Source organism: Sinohyriopsis cumingii, chromosome 7, assembly GCF_028554795.1.
Source record: "Sinohyriopsis cumingii isolate HCF-2022 chromosome 7, ASM2855479v2, whole genome shotgun sequence".
Lineage (NCBI taxonomy): Eukaryota > Metazoa > Mollusca > Bivalvia > Unionida > Unionidae > Sinohyriopsis > Sinohyriopsis cumingii.
The window spans coordinates 116,459,378-116,474,510 of record NC_142967.1 but is presented as its reverse complement, the minus strand read 5'-3'; the positions used below and the strand labels follow the sequence as shown (position 1 = coordinate 116,474,510).

Genomic DNA, 15,133 nt, shown 5'->3' with positions numbered 1-15,133 from the left:
ATCTGACACCGACAGCATTGGTACTGTCTGGTAATAACCAATGAACTTTATTTTGTAAATTTCTGTTTGAAATATGAAAATTTGACAAATATATTTGCTCATACAAATTATTTCCAATTTTATTTCAAAGAACAGAGAGATATTGGGCTTACTTTATTGGAGGCCATGGGAGCTTAAGTTTATTGGCTATCCCTCTGTTGTCACTAATGGCACCCATCACATCAAAGGTCATGGTCTTTCTTCCCGACTCTTCCACCTTGTCACCCGACATAGTTGGTCCAAACAAATGAAAGTATCTGTCACCGTCCAATCAAGAAAACTGAAGTAAAAATATTACTTTTATAAACAGTATTCCGAATTCTGATTGGCTGAACAGGTTACATGCGGGCCACAGTAATAAAACGTAATGGGTTCCACACAGAAATTTCAGCTAAGCAAAACAATGAATTGTGACCACGTGGAAATATTTTTGATGATGGTATCAGGGTGATAAAACAATCACTGACCTTTGTTCCTTTTAATACATTGTTTTATTAAGCTGTGAGGTTTGTGTAACACTTAATAGTTTAAATTTCTTTCTTTTTTCTACAAAATCTATTATCGCGTAAACAAAGAACAAATAAATATTCTAAAGAAAAGGTCAAATGGACAAGCTATGTTTGTTGAGCTATCACACCACATTCAATGGGGATAAAATAAGCACTCTGACTACAATAGCTATTACAAAACATGCTCAAAATACACGTGGAATGTGCTCTGAACAAACTGTTATTTTTTATTAAATGCAGTTTAGCTTTTTCTTATTGAGCTTTGTACTTTCTGAAAATGGTGTAGCCCATTGGATATTACAGACACTCTAATATCTGTTAAGTTAAATTCCTTTCTTATATATATTTAATTTATATTGTGTGCTTGACCTTTCTCCATGATTGAGTATAGAGTTCTGCTTAACCAGGCTATTGTAATATCTTAAAAAAAATATTTATTTGAATTTGACTTCAAGACCTAGCCTTGATTGTGACCTTAAAGATGTTTTCAAAGAGAACTAGTTGACAATATTTGATAATATTTTCGACTGAAGGTGACCCACATCCAGGCATTTTATAGTGTCAGAGGTCAGGTGATAGTTTGTATATAAAAGACTAGGTAAACAATACTTCATTTTTGGTTTAATATCGCTTTTAGTTGTGTTCAGATATTATTTGAAAGGAATCATTTATTCAAATTATTCATGGGAACTACAAAGTGCTAAATGATTTTTTTTTGGAAAAAAACACTACCGTACTTTGGGATAATTGAGGACTCATTCAAAGACATTGTTGTCACTTCTGTATTGATACAGTCACCTATGATGAAAGAAAATTAATATACATTTCCGTGATAAAGATATATGCAATCTGTAAATAAAGTTAACTTTATGAATAGAGATAAACAGTTTTATTACTTTTTTGTTATTTATCATGTATTATTTATGATATATTTTGAATTGATAAACTAATGAAGATTGTACAGTATCTTTTATATTTTTAATTTTTTTAAAACTTTATAAGTCTGTATCTAATTAATGCAAAATATGTTACGTTCTTTAAACTAAGCTAATTTAAAGAGTGAAATTTGAATGATGTTAATTTAAAGAGTGAAATTTTAAATAAATCTGTCTTTACAATTATTTAACAAGACATCAGTATTGTTCTAATATATAGAATAAACTTAATGAAAAAGTTATAAAAATAATATCAAAGGAATATTTATAGTAACTTGTTATTACATAAATAACATACAACAAATAAAAAATAGCAATTATTTATTTTTCATTACTGTCAGTATTAGGGAGATAAAAATTTAAATTGTATAACTTGGGTTAAAGTGGAATAAGCATATATAATTCACATTATAAACAGGAACATACGAACACAAAAACTGAAATTCATTTTGAATATATTTATTAATGAGTGTGGTGCAAAAAATTTCAATTTAGACCTTTTGTATCAATTATATAAAGACGATGAATCCCATATGTTTTCCTCAACAGACGTTCCATCTCCGAATTAACTTTATGAATCGGCTGGAATGAAAAATTATTGTAAAGTATGGAAACCGTTATTAAAGTATTTACTGAAGTAAATAATAATATTGAATTGAGTTTGAATTCAGTGTGAAGAAGCATTAAAGCGAAACCGGTCCCAAATTGTACGTGTTGGCGCTGTTTATCGTGTAATATTTAAATAAAAGTTAAGAATATTTGATCTTCATTCAACCACATTGCTTCTTTTTTTGATATAAATTTTCTTTACCTTGAACTCTGTCACTTAAGAATCTTCTCATAACGCCTTAATCAAAATTGTTAGAACATATACCCACACGAATAATTCGTGCGCACCTCTCACGATGGTACCAGGTAAGAGTCTGCGAGAAACGCAGACAATACAAAGAGTGGACGGTTATTTTAGAACAAGTTTCAACACTGTTAATTCGTACGCACCTCTCATAACAGTACTATATTGTGGTATATCAAGACTATTGGTAGAATAACTCATTTAAAACTATTGGTACATCAGTACATTCAAGGCTTTGACATTTATACGGAAAATTCTGCACCTTTAGACTCTTGATAGAACATTTAGGATTATTTGGGATCAAATTCACAATAGTGTAACTTCCCTTTAAATTTTCACTTTGCTTTCCATGGAAATAAATTGTCCTGAATCTGACAAAACTTCATATATATATTAGATCAGAGAAAATACTTTGAAATGTGATTGTGAAAATAAGGCTGGATTTCAAGGCATGTTATGTTGGAGAAGAGAAAGACCTAACTGAGTTTGGACAAAAGAAGAAATTATCATACTTTGTCACGAAGCACATTACAAGAAATGGCAATCTGGAAGACAAAAGACTGCATAAAAGAAAGTGTGGAGAACTGGAGTGATGAAATGAAAGGACACTGTAAAGCATTTGCCAAAAAATGGAGAGTACATCAAAAATGGAATTTCAAAAAGTACTTCAAAGAATGGAGAGATTAACATGATGAGCAATGTAATGAGTATTTTAGACAATGATAATACAGTGACGAAAACTTCAGTGACTTAGCATGCCAAAGAGTTGAATTTTACAAGCATTAGCAGATAAAATCAAGTGTTACATAACTTTTAAAATACTAGTGTGCAACCTATTGACCTCTATAGGAGATGGCCAAATTTCACAAAGCCTGAAGGTGTAAGTGATAACAGCCATCATACTACTCCCATCATTCTCTCTCTGTCTCTCTCTCTGTCTGTCTTTCTCTCTGAAACCTAGATACATGTTAGCAAGTGAAAGTATATTCAAGAATGATAAATATGCCATCCATTGAAAAGATAGCCCCCCCAAAAAAAAGGCTTAGTCCATAAAAATGGCTTAGTTCATCATTGAATTGACTTTAAACAATATTACCTAGTCTATTTTCCATGTACAATTCAAATGTGTAATAACCAGCTACACCTTTAATGGTAACCAATGTACAAAGCGTGGTTAAAGGTCAAAATGTACCACCCAAAAAAAAAAGAAAGAAAGAAAAGCAGTACCAATTTTAGTTAGCAGTCTCTTTTTCATTTGTTTCCATTAAGATGTCTTGCTGAAATCAAGGTACTTTGCATGGGCAACAAGGCACCTAAAGTCATTAATAAGGCTGCGTCAATTTGTCAGCGGTTGGTCTCCAATGACACCATGGCCCCAGAACATTTTGGGCTTTGATGCATGAATATATTGAAGACACTGAAGATGCATATTATGTTACCAGTGATAAATTGTGATGCACTTCCTATTTTAAGTGAAATCAATGCTATGATACACAATGTCACTGCAAACACAAACTGGGCATTACATGTTAACTCTGATTTTATCATCAAGCCCAGTGAATAACATTGTTTTCTCTAAACCAGGTATAACGGGGAAGGTTGCATACTTTAGATCACATTAGCAAGTGTATTACATTTGGCTTAATATATGGGCACAACCACGTAGGGGCATTCCCAGGAATAACTCATTTTTATTTTTAGCAGAGGATGGTCAATAAGGTACCTGGAATGCCACTGGACTTATTTCCCTATGGCACATGTGACATTGACTCAGACATTGAACAGATGGAGGATTTTATTGGTGACCAACAAGGACTCTAAAATATATATAACAAACAGGAGCATATACTCAGCTCTTCTATCTCAATCGACTCTCTATAACACGCATCTGACATCATATAGTCAGCATTGATAACAGTTCTCAGTTGGGCAGAAGGTATTAATGAAATTCTCAAGGATAAACGAATCTTACGCACAGGGATTTTATATTGTTTGAGCTGTCATCAAATTTGCCCCAGGTACCTTGCTCTTGATTACTCCTGAGCTGCTCGTGTATCTTCCATGCTATAATCCCAGGTCGACACATTGTTTACCCATGTGGACCTGGATGGGCACATATTGGATCTCTATGTGGAGACCCTGAATAAACAAATGTACACTACAGATCGACTTGACATTTAATGATAGTCGTACGTCAACGTGGAATACCAGTGCGTGTTGTCAACTCAAGAAACCCGTTTAAATAACATATTGTATAATAATTTGAAGCTGTTTATGGTCGTAGATGATAAACCCGTCATGTAAGAGGTATTAGATGAAACTATACTGTACAAATAATGGCCCAATTTAAATATACATCTTATGCCGCATTTGACACGGTCGCGCCTGAATTGATATATCTAAGCACCAAATATTTTCAGTATTCTTCAGATGTGACTAGGGTTGCTGATCAACAAAAAAATAACACTACAAATGCATGACATGCAAATTTTTGTTTCTTTTGTTCCTTTTTAGAAAACGAGAGAAAACTTACACAGAATGACAATAACAATTGCGCTGTCGAGATTCAAATTGGATTAGTTAACAATGGCATCACGGTGTTGGTCAACAGCTCACTTTATTCCACTGATGGAAAGAAAATCGAAGCAACTCTCAAAAGCTTTCACATTACCAAAATTCTCAGACTCGACAGATACAGCGATGATTTTGCAAAGTCAGTTGACCCATCTATTATACTTTATATGGATTCATCTGATCGTGCATACCATAACCAGTATACCACTGGAAACGTCAAAAATGCGGAGGAAAATCAATTTTTTATAGTAAAATATTGTTTCTGCGAAATTATTTACTCAATCATAATACCTTAGGAAAACCACCACTACCTCATAAATGCAGCCCTTCCAGATACTACTTTTAGCTAAAGGGAGCTAAAAGTTGTCTGCCGACCCATGTGGTGGTCATGCAGAGTGATCTTCCCTTACCTATAAGACTAGGAGGCAATGAGTAAGAATATACCAGTTACTAATGGAGCAGAAGGCATGCTCCCTAATGATGTAACTGTGGGGAGGCTGGGAGCGTGTATGTGTATTATGATTGGGTAAGTATTTTCGGAAAACATATTCTGATATAACAAAAAATTGGTGTCTTTTTCGAATACATTACCCAATCATAATACCTAAGGAGAATAGGTAAGAGGTGGAGGGAGATACATTCCCTTGCTCCAGAGATACCATTTCCGGTCGCCTAAGGTAATGAGACAGCTCCTAGGTAACCTGACTGAAGGAGACTCCATCTGTCGGGGCGCGGCTACAAAAAAGGAAAACAATCACCCCACCCCCACCCCCGTAAATCCAACGGAAGTCGAGGACCCTCATTTTTAAGAAGCTGTCCATAAACCAGGAAGTGTGACCTGTTCAGCTGCAAAGATAGGTTTTACCAGACGGTCACTGAAAATAGAGGCTCTTCCCGTGGCATGCTGTTGGGACACTGGTGATGCGATGTCTTTAGAAGTCTCAGGAGCTAAGAGAGGCATCATGCCGGAAAGGAGTCATGAGGAAGAAAACGTATTGGAGCGGTCCCTGGGTATGTCGCCGTAGATCTGTTTCGACGCACTGGGATAAGGGATGTTGTATGAGTGAGCACTAGAAATAGGATGCTGTGGCCGCTCCTGATCACTCGAGCATGGCCGAGGCGGGTCATAATGTAATTAGGCCGTGTGTGTGGGAGTAGTATCGTCCAATTCATGAAGGTGGGACAGGTTACGGAATGCTTGACTCACGTAACCAGCCCGTATATCCATAGATAGAGAGGAAAGTAATAGCTGTTATTAAGCTCTTTCCCTCATTGCTCCGCAAGAGAAATAGAGTCAAGTCCGATAGGAACCGCCCGTAACATTGATTCTGGAGGAGGTGACTTGGGTGCCAGGAACATTTTCTGACCTTGATGCTTTCCGGCGCTTACTGGCTGAAGGAACAGGTTGAGTTGTCCCCCTTTTGCGACCAAAATTCCTGTACAGATGAAAGATCAGCGTGTAGACTGATGACATCATCATCTTTGAATTACGCTTCAGAAAGGATTTATGCAGACAAAAAACCGGGTTCTGAAAGTATGAGACTTGCACGCGTAATTAATGCAGCACGGACCTATCCAGTATAGATATAATGGCCGCACGTGCAAGTACCCAAAATTGAACAAATGTCAGCGAAAGTGAGAGAGAAAAGTTGGAAATAGAGATGGAGTATACGTTCCTTGAATTGAAAGGGCTACTCAAACTGTAGGCATGCTTTCAAAACAAAAATGGATGGCGAGGTCTCTTGTTGAAAAGAGCGCGCTGTGTCACACGAACTGAAGCAATAAATGGTATATTACTCATTGCCGCCTCGTCTTATGGGTAAGGGGAGATCACTGCCCGACCACCACATGGGTCGGCAGACATGTTTTAGCTCTCTTTAACTAAAAGTAGTATCTGGAAGGGCTGGATTTGCGAGGTAGTGGTAGTACTCCTAAGGTATTATGATTGAGTAATGTATTCGAAGAAGCAAATGCTGAAACGTCCGTTGTAATTAGCGCCAACAACAATTTAAACACTGAGTATTACAGCGTCGACAACTTCATGATCTCGGATTCGGCTAATTTGGGTATGTGAGAAAGCTTGCCAGTAGCTTCTCGTGGGTCGGTGGTTCTTTCCGGGGTTTCCCGGGTTCATCCTCCACCATGAATACTGGCCGCCATGTATAGCCAATCGTGTGCTGAAAATGGCGTTAAACCCTACAACAACAACAACTTCATGGAGGCTCACTGAGGGTGTAGTGTGTGGTTCCCTTCAGTCCTCTTTCGGTTTTTGTTAAGATGTTCACAAGCTTATTAGGGGTTATATACAGATATATTAACCCGTAATTCGGCCTCCACACGCCGTTCCTGCTGGCTACGTTATGTTGTCAACATTAACATTAAGGATGCCTGTACTAATCCATTCAATTACCACAGAAGACCGTTTGTTGTCATTAATGCAATCTGGAACCGCTTCAACTCTGTCGTTTCCAGGGCACAGATTCGCACCCAAGATGCTATACTGAGGGACTGTTTACATAGCAAAGATACGTGTTTACGACTTTTCAAAATATAAATCAAGAAAATAGGCAAACTCTGAATGCTGTATTTGACAAACTATGGGTGTCTTAAGTTTCTCTACAATTAAACGACGATCAGTAACCCTCCCAAGAAATGTTGCTTAACTTTACAGATAATCCAGTCGCATGACACACACGTTGATCGTACATGGACATGGGTCTGTAGAGTTCCTCTCACGATTTCCGTGCATTGTACTCGATTTATTACTTTTAACTGGAACACCTGAAGTTGTTTAAGCAGTCCGTAGTCGACATTTACCTTCATGTACGTGTAAATGGACCCATTCTCAACGACAATGTCTGCCGCAGCTACCCCAGTCACAGGTGGTTACAGATGCATTGATGTGATTCTCACTGACAATAATCTATTGTTGGAGGGCATAGGTGACTGAATGGGGGCAGGGGTAATGACTGTAGAAATTCATATATTTATCATTACATATAAGTGATGGATTCGGACCACGAGTATGATGTTGCGGTATTTGCTGATGGGGTGTTGGACTGGCTGACTAGTGATCCCAACATGGATAGTAATTTTGTTTCACTTGTCCGTGCATATCTGCGTGAAAACGGTATCAACTAACCCTCGCATGCACTGAAATACAATATTGCTAAGGATCAAATAGAAATCGACAGTTGGGAACCACAGGATGTATCAATACCAACTCGAAGCCAGCTTGGTTGTATCAATACCAACTCGAAGCCAGCTTGGAATCATTGCACCAACACGTAAAAATGCTTATTCGCAGAATGGACAGCAAGTCATGAAAAAACAAAGGGATTGTTTTTAGAACGATCATGTTGAGTTCACCGACAAATCCAACCAGAATGCATTCCCCGTTGATTATGTTGCATCTAAATTGACTCATACAAGAACAGAAAACTCGACTATTGTTTAACAAGGACACGTTTGTCCATGTAAGTTTCTGGACGAAGACGTGAATGATTATTTAATATGAATGTAATGCCAGGCCCTTCGGAAGGAAAAGTTTTCGGAAACTAAGATATTCCTCCGAAATATATTTTATATAAGTGTATGACAGTTATACAGTAAAAAAAGAATAATTGGTTAGAAGTGTGTGTGCTTGTTGCAACTCAAGAAGGCCAGCATGTCGAGCAATTATACTTCATGATCTCATTAATAACAGAAAAACTATGAGACCCTCAAACTTAAAGACTTGAAAAAATAACCAAAACGGAACAGCTGTGAGATGAAATCACCAAGAAAAATGCGCTATTCGCGAAATACAAACGCGTGTGTGTGGTTGTAGATGATATTTACGGAATCACCGTCGCAGCCACTGTTGGTCCTGGTGCTGATGAAATTCTGACCAGAGCAACTATAATAGGTGTACCTATCAGATTTGTTGTTGGAGGCATATCGATAGTAACTGGTGCCGCTTGCAGTGATGGCAAAATAATCTCGCTAAGGCTGCATTCGTGAATACATATTTTTTTCGGAACTGCTCGCGGCGTCATAAAGCAGTCGCAATACAATTCGAAACTCTGCTCGTTGGTTATCGATGATAAAATGAATAGCAAGGGTGAATTCGACACCGTGTTGGCGGAAATGGAAAACCAACGGCGACTCCGAGCACATATACTGAATAGGGGTATTGACACCGATTTACTGGCAGTGAAAATCGAGTAAATTTTTACATATTTTTCAGTGTACTCATTAGCGTCAGAGGAACTTCACTTATGGGGATACACTCGCATGGCTTCATGATTTTGAAACATAATCATCACTCATATAGTAGAATAATAACGATTTGTTTGGTTACTGATCAAGGTTAAGTCTTCTACCCCACATGCCTATCCAATGGCATCCTCTGGCATGGGTGCCTCGCGGTAACTTTGGCAGGTTCGCGTATGGGCTTGCATGTGGGCGCGTGTATTGTAATGACAAAATTATGAGGAGTGGGTTGGTTTAAAAGACCTATCTGTATCAGTAAACTACATTCCAGATCCGCTATTTTCATACTACTGCTTTTGTCTGTGCCGCCGGAGATCCACGACGCGGAAGGCAGTACTATAGCTTATCACTTCTTCGTGACCTTAAGGACACACGGTACTAATTATACGGAAGAACTGTGAACCAGTCTAGAAATGGGTGAAGAAATAATAGAGTATTTACAGGTTTGGTGGTCCATAATTGATTAATAATGAAAATTAAAATTTTAGGAAAAATATCTTTTGAGAGCTTATCCTATATGTAATGTAAAAAAAATATTGACAAATTTCTACTGATGTAATTTTAGCATTTTTACAGGCTTGAATCAGGAGTACTCAATACTGAAAGTGGCACCTGATTCGTTTGGTGCAGAATCAATAACACGTGTTTCATGCACATGTATGTAAACAAAGTGCCGCGGGTCATATGGTGTTCTCCACACATAAGCTTGCACCAAGGTTAGATGTGCATGAAGAATTATAGGTGTCATTATCAGCACCCAGAAATTTTAAGTTATTGAATTTTGAATATGATAGTGTTTCCATATGTTTACCATTGGAGTGGAATTAGTACCGTGAGTCCTATATGCGACCTATACCATAATAGGAGCTTGTTGTTTCCATGGTTACCACATGCATCCAGGGTATCAATTTGGTGGATTTTACATATGACAATCATAATGGAGTCTTTTTATCATGGTTTGCATGTGATTTTGGAGAAAAATTCTATACAAAAGACAGATAGGGATGGTTTTATACACTGGAGAGTGGAAGCAGATAGCTCAGGCCATAGGGAAAAGAGCATAGTATGGCCTGATGGCAGAATTTCATATGATGGTACCCATAGATTGGCCTATATGGTTAAATACCATTTAACACATGCAACAATTCCCCAAAAGGGGGGGGGGAGATTTTATATGTAAGCCACTTATGTCACAATCACTTATGTATCAGTACTGATCATTTAACTTTACAGACACACTCAGCAGTTCAAAGCAGAGAACATTGTAAAAAAAAGGACTGTGCACAAAACTGCACATGCTGCACTGCCTCAACCTGTAAATTGCATTATTACATGCTGCATTGCCTCAACCTGTAAATTGCATTATTATATGTCAAGTCACATAAAATATCAATTATATCTGTCTTATTTCTGATCACAGAATTAAACTCCTTGACACCTATTCTATGTTCAGCATGTTTCTCATATTGGTACATTACATTTTTGGGCAAACAGTATTGGAACTTTTCTGCATCCCTTTTGTTGAGGGAGCAGGGAGGGATATTTTCACTTAAAATAATAGTTTTGAACCCTTCATTCCCAATATAAGTCTGCAAAAGTCCTATCTGTATTGCATTATTTACACAGGCAGTTTTTCTTCCCCAACCTCTCTTCATACAGTTGAAACATTCTTGATATATAACTGCATGGTGAACATACTGCTCTTTCCCACCAAACCAGATCTCTTTTTTATTCATGTACCAAGTCCCATGATAGAAAACCTTTATATTCAGGGTGTTGCAACTTGAGTCTCAGAACACATTATTCCAAATCTCAGCATTTGATTACTGCATGCACTAAGCAATATGTGTTTTGTTCACCATATATGTTGTTGTGAATACATGAAAACAAGCTTCATGTCAGAAATATGGTTTCATATTTGAAACAAAAGCTATTTATAAAACCTACATTGCTCTGTTCTTACCATCAAGTAATAGTAAGGAATCATTTAGCTGTAAATTAGAGCTTGCCATTTGGTTTGCCAAATCAAGTTGTATTACCTCCCCTTTGACTGTAATTGAGTGATTGCAATGTTTGCTTTGTTTCTCTTTTGTTCAATAATGTATGCATTTTTTCAGCTTTATATTAAAAAGTAAGTAATTTAACACTGCTTATAGTGGAAAGTAGCCACAGTAATGATTTTGAGACTTTTTCTTAACTTTTTATGAGCTTTGGGTAAATGTAGGTATATATTTATGTATTAGACAACTTCAATATGCAATTCAGTTCTATTACTTAAATTTAACAAGTACTGTATTCAGTGACAAGTTTTATCAGTGTCTGCATATTGCATAGAGACATGAACTTGTCTTGGCATAGCAAAGTTTTTCACACATTTCTCCACCTCCAGCATACTTAATAGCTTGAGTCATAACAGTTTGTGCATACACTTTCTGTCTCCAACATCAATGTCAGCATTATAGGAACTTTGGATAGCTTTTTCAAATTTGTCTCTTGTTGTCCTTATGTAACATACCTCATGTTGATGTGTTATTTGGGTTGATACACATTTCCCCCCTTGTTGTGGAGAACATTACCAGGCTTGAAGAAATTACTCTGTCTATTCTTTGCTTATTCACCCTTCCCCATAGTTTTATACTAAAAAGTAGCACTATGTTATTTAATTATTCAGTATAATAAAGCTTATGGAACTCTTCCTTGGCTTTTATACCTTTTTATTAACATTTGGGGGTCATGAATCACATGTGATGATAGTTTAAATAAGTTTGGAATGTCAGCATCTCTTGATGCTTCATGGGTGTGTGTATTTGTTTTAGTCACAAAAGGGCAATGGCCTCTTATCATTTTGACCTGTCATGTGGCACACTTATTTGTTTTGTTTGATTGATGTGAATAGGGATGCACTGCATCTTATTTCTGTGAGAGTCAGCAAGAAAAGAAATGCAATTTTGAAATTTAAAACATTTAAAACTTGTCTTATAGCCAGTGAGAGATGAAAATACAATGCGTCATGTAATTTGATAACCTGTGATGTCATAGTTGCTGATGTCAACATGCTTGTGTTTCTTTTGTGTAGCATGCATGCCATAGAAAGATAACATGAAGATACAATGGCAGAAAACAATTATTTTAATAACAAGAATAAGCCACTAATAAGTACAATGCAACACAGCAACATGTAATGCGGATGCAATTTAACTATAGATACTGGTATCACATAAAATGCTATTGCACTATTATCCATGCACAAGCATGGCCAATTCTTTCTTACAATTATGCTCTAATATCAAGGAGTCAAATACAACTTTTTCTAAAAAATTTAAATCTGGTTATAGGACACACGGTACTAATTATACGGAAGAACTGTGAACCAGTCTAGAAATGGGTGAAGAAATAATAGAGTATTTACAGGTTTGGTGGTCCATAATTGATTAATAATGAAAATTAAAATTTTAGGAAAAATATCTTTTGAGAGCTTATCCTATATGTAATGTAAAAAAAATATTGACAAATTTCTACTGATGTAATTTTAGCATTTTTACAGGCTTGAATCAGGAGTACTCAATACTGAAAGTGGCACCTGATTCGTTTGGTGCAGAATTAATAACACGTGTTTCATGCACATGTATGTAAACAAAGTGCCGCGGGTCATATGGTGTTCTCCACACATAAGCTTGCACCAAGGTTAGATGTGCATGAAGAATTATAGGTGTCATTATCAGCACCCAGAAATTTTAAGTTATTGAATTTTGAATATGATAGTGTTTCCATATGTTTACCATTGGAGTGGAATTAGTACCGTGAGTCCTTAAGATGGATGAGTCTGCTACTTCACATATATATTACACTCGTAAACTTGTATTTCTAATATCAGACTCATAAACCAAGATCCGCCTTGCCATTACGCACCAATCACTCGCGCGCAATGCATAACGTTTATTTGATGATACCAGTAAAACACAGTTATGCTGTAAAACGGTCAGTCCAGCATTGCATCATTGGATATTTATTATAGCCTGACTATATATCCCCGTTTGTTTGTACCCCCTATCAATTTCAATAAGGAAAACGTTAATTGTGATAAAATATGCACAGTACTGAGTCAACTAAATCATTGATTTACAATTTCCACCCTGACTGTGACCAGACTGGCACTAATGCTGCATCCCCTGCACCCTTTCATGCTTAACAGACTTTCCAAACTAATACGGCGCTATATTGCGTACACTATAGGCTAGTTTATTTCCATCAGACAACATAATGACGTAGTTCATACTGTTCGGCAACTGCCAGATAATTCCGTATTTAAATAACGTTGTTAGTTTGTAATTATATCCCTTTGCATATATGAACATTTACATTAAACTGCTTGTTAAATCCAAATGAAAAGCAAATTTGTTGTCGTTATTTTCCTTTGCTTGATTCGACATTGTAAGTATCGGAAGCAGACGACTTATGTATGTACAGCTGTAGCCGTGGCACACCCCTTTGCTGAAAATGGACTTGTCCAGCATGTCCGTCTATTACATTGAAAACTTCCGTTAAGCATGAAACGCACAAAAGATGAGGTGTTAAGGCCAAACTACTCATAGTCAGGTTAGAAACTATAAATCAATGAATGAATTGATTAAGTTCTTTGTACTTTTTATCACATTTAAGTTTTCCATTATTTAAATCGGTAAGGGGGTAAAAACGAACGGGTTTGTATTGTCAGACTATAGTGGTTTATGTTTATGGATATATAAGGTAGCTTGTACATGCGTTACGGACTCAAGAGTTGCGTAACATGATGATTTGATGATTAGTAATGTATTGTATAGAGTTTGCGAAATAGCTGCATTAAGTGGCTAGCTTTCTAAAGAACTGTCCCATGAATGTTGAAGAGCTTAAGGGCCCCATCGTGTTATTTTGTTTGTGTATGTGTGTCTGTGTGGTGGCAAGGACCTGAGAACTTTGTAATATCTTTTGGAATATTTCCGGGTCTCAAATAGATTAAAAAAATAAATAAATAAATAAATTCTGATTTGCTGAAGTATTTATTATATTAGTTGAAAAAAATATCTTGAAGAAAGAGAACAACAAAAAAAATATAACCAGATACGAAAGAAAATCTACGTCCTCCCACGACCGATAATTAAATGGTCGGACCCTAATATCAATTTACGATATTCATTTCAGATGCGTTAAAAAGGGCAGGTCAACATATGTTTGACAGACAGTTGAAACTATTGTAGCTGGAGGTTCAAACTTACCTTTTTCCACGAGATGCATGTGTAGTACATATATGATACCACCGCCTTTATGATGGCTACATTGATTGGATAACGCCAGTCTACGCTTACTATACATATATTTGCTGTCATAAGTGTCCCAGATCACGATAACGTGTAACCGATAGCAACAAAAAATGAATAAATAATACAGCAGCATTGAAGGGCAGTTAGAAATAAAACTGAACAAAAAAAATGTCATGAACGAATGTATTTGTTTACTTTAATCAATTATAGACTATATTTACCTTACCAGACTTTGCTGCAGGGCAGCGGACGCGATTTGCGGGCCCTACGGTGGCAGGGTCCAGTTTCGTAAATTGGCCCCTGGCAAATTTCTTAACTTCAGGCTATGGTGTGACTTTTTCAGCTATTATTGTTTACTATTTATAGATATGGATATATTAGTGAACTAGGTGTTTTGGGCTTGTGTTGTTCTTGAAATTGATGTCAGGCATGTACACCTTCCATAGTTGCTCTGCAGTATGTTGATAGTGAAATACCAATAATTGGCTAGGAAGAAGAGCTAGCCTCCCATAGCAGTAGACACGTGGGTTCAAGGCGAGCCGAGTATCTCAAAAACGGCTTGGATGACAACTATTCTGAATTGCATCAAACTATTTAGTAGACAATGTTTTTCAAAATTTTCATCCAGGGAAAGGGCTTGCGTTTGCACTGTGAGCACTACATGCTGTCAAA

General features: G+C 36.7%; 1 protein-coding gene across 2 annotated transcripts in view; it reads right to left on the bottom strand.

Annotated features, from left to right (window-relative positions):
- Positions 1–15,133, bottom strand: part of LOC149795986 (dihydrofolate reductase-like) — a 54,167-nt gene that overhangs the window by 34,149 nt on the left and 4,885 nt on the right. Inside the window, exons 1-2 of one of the 2 annotated variants that reach the window (XM_089965900.1) lie at positions 14,417–14,492; positions 153–319 (exon numbers count right to left, since the gene is read on the bottom strand). In XM_089965900.1, coding sequence (XP_089822026.1) covers positions 153–271 — 119 coding nt within the window. In that variant the 5' untranslated portion in view covers positions 272–319; positions 14,417–14,492. Of the gene's footprint in view, positions 1–152; positions 320–14,416; positions 14,493–15,133 lie in introns of those variants that run through there. The other variant, XM_089965899.1, reaches the window with a different exon arrangement.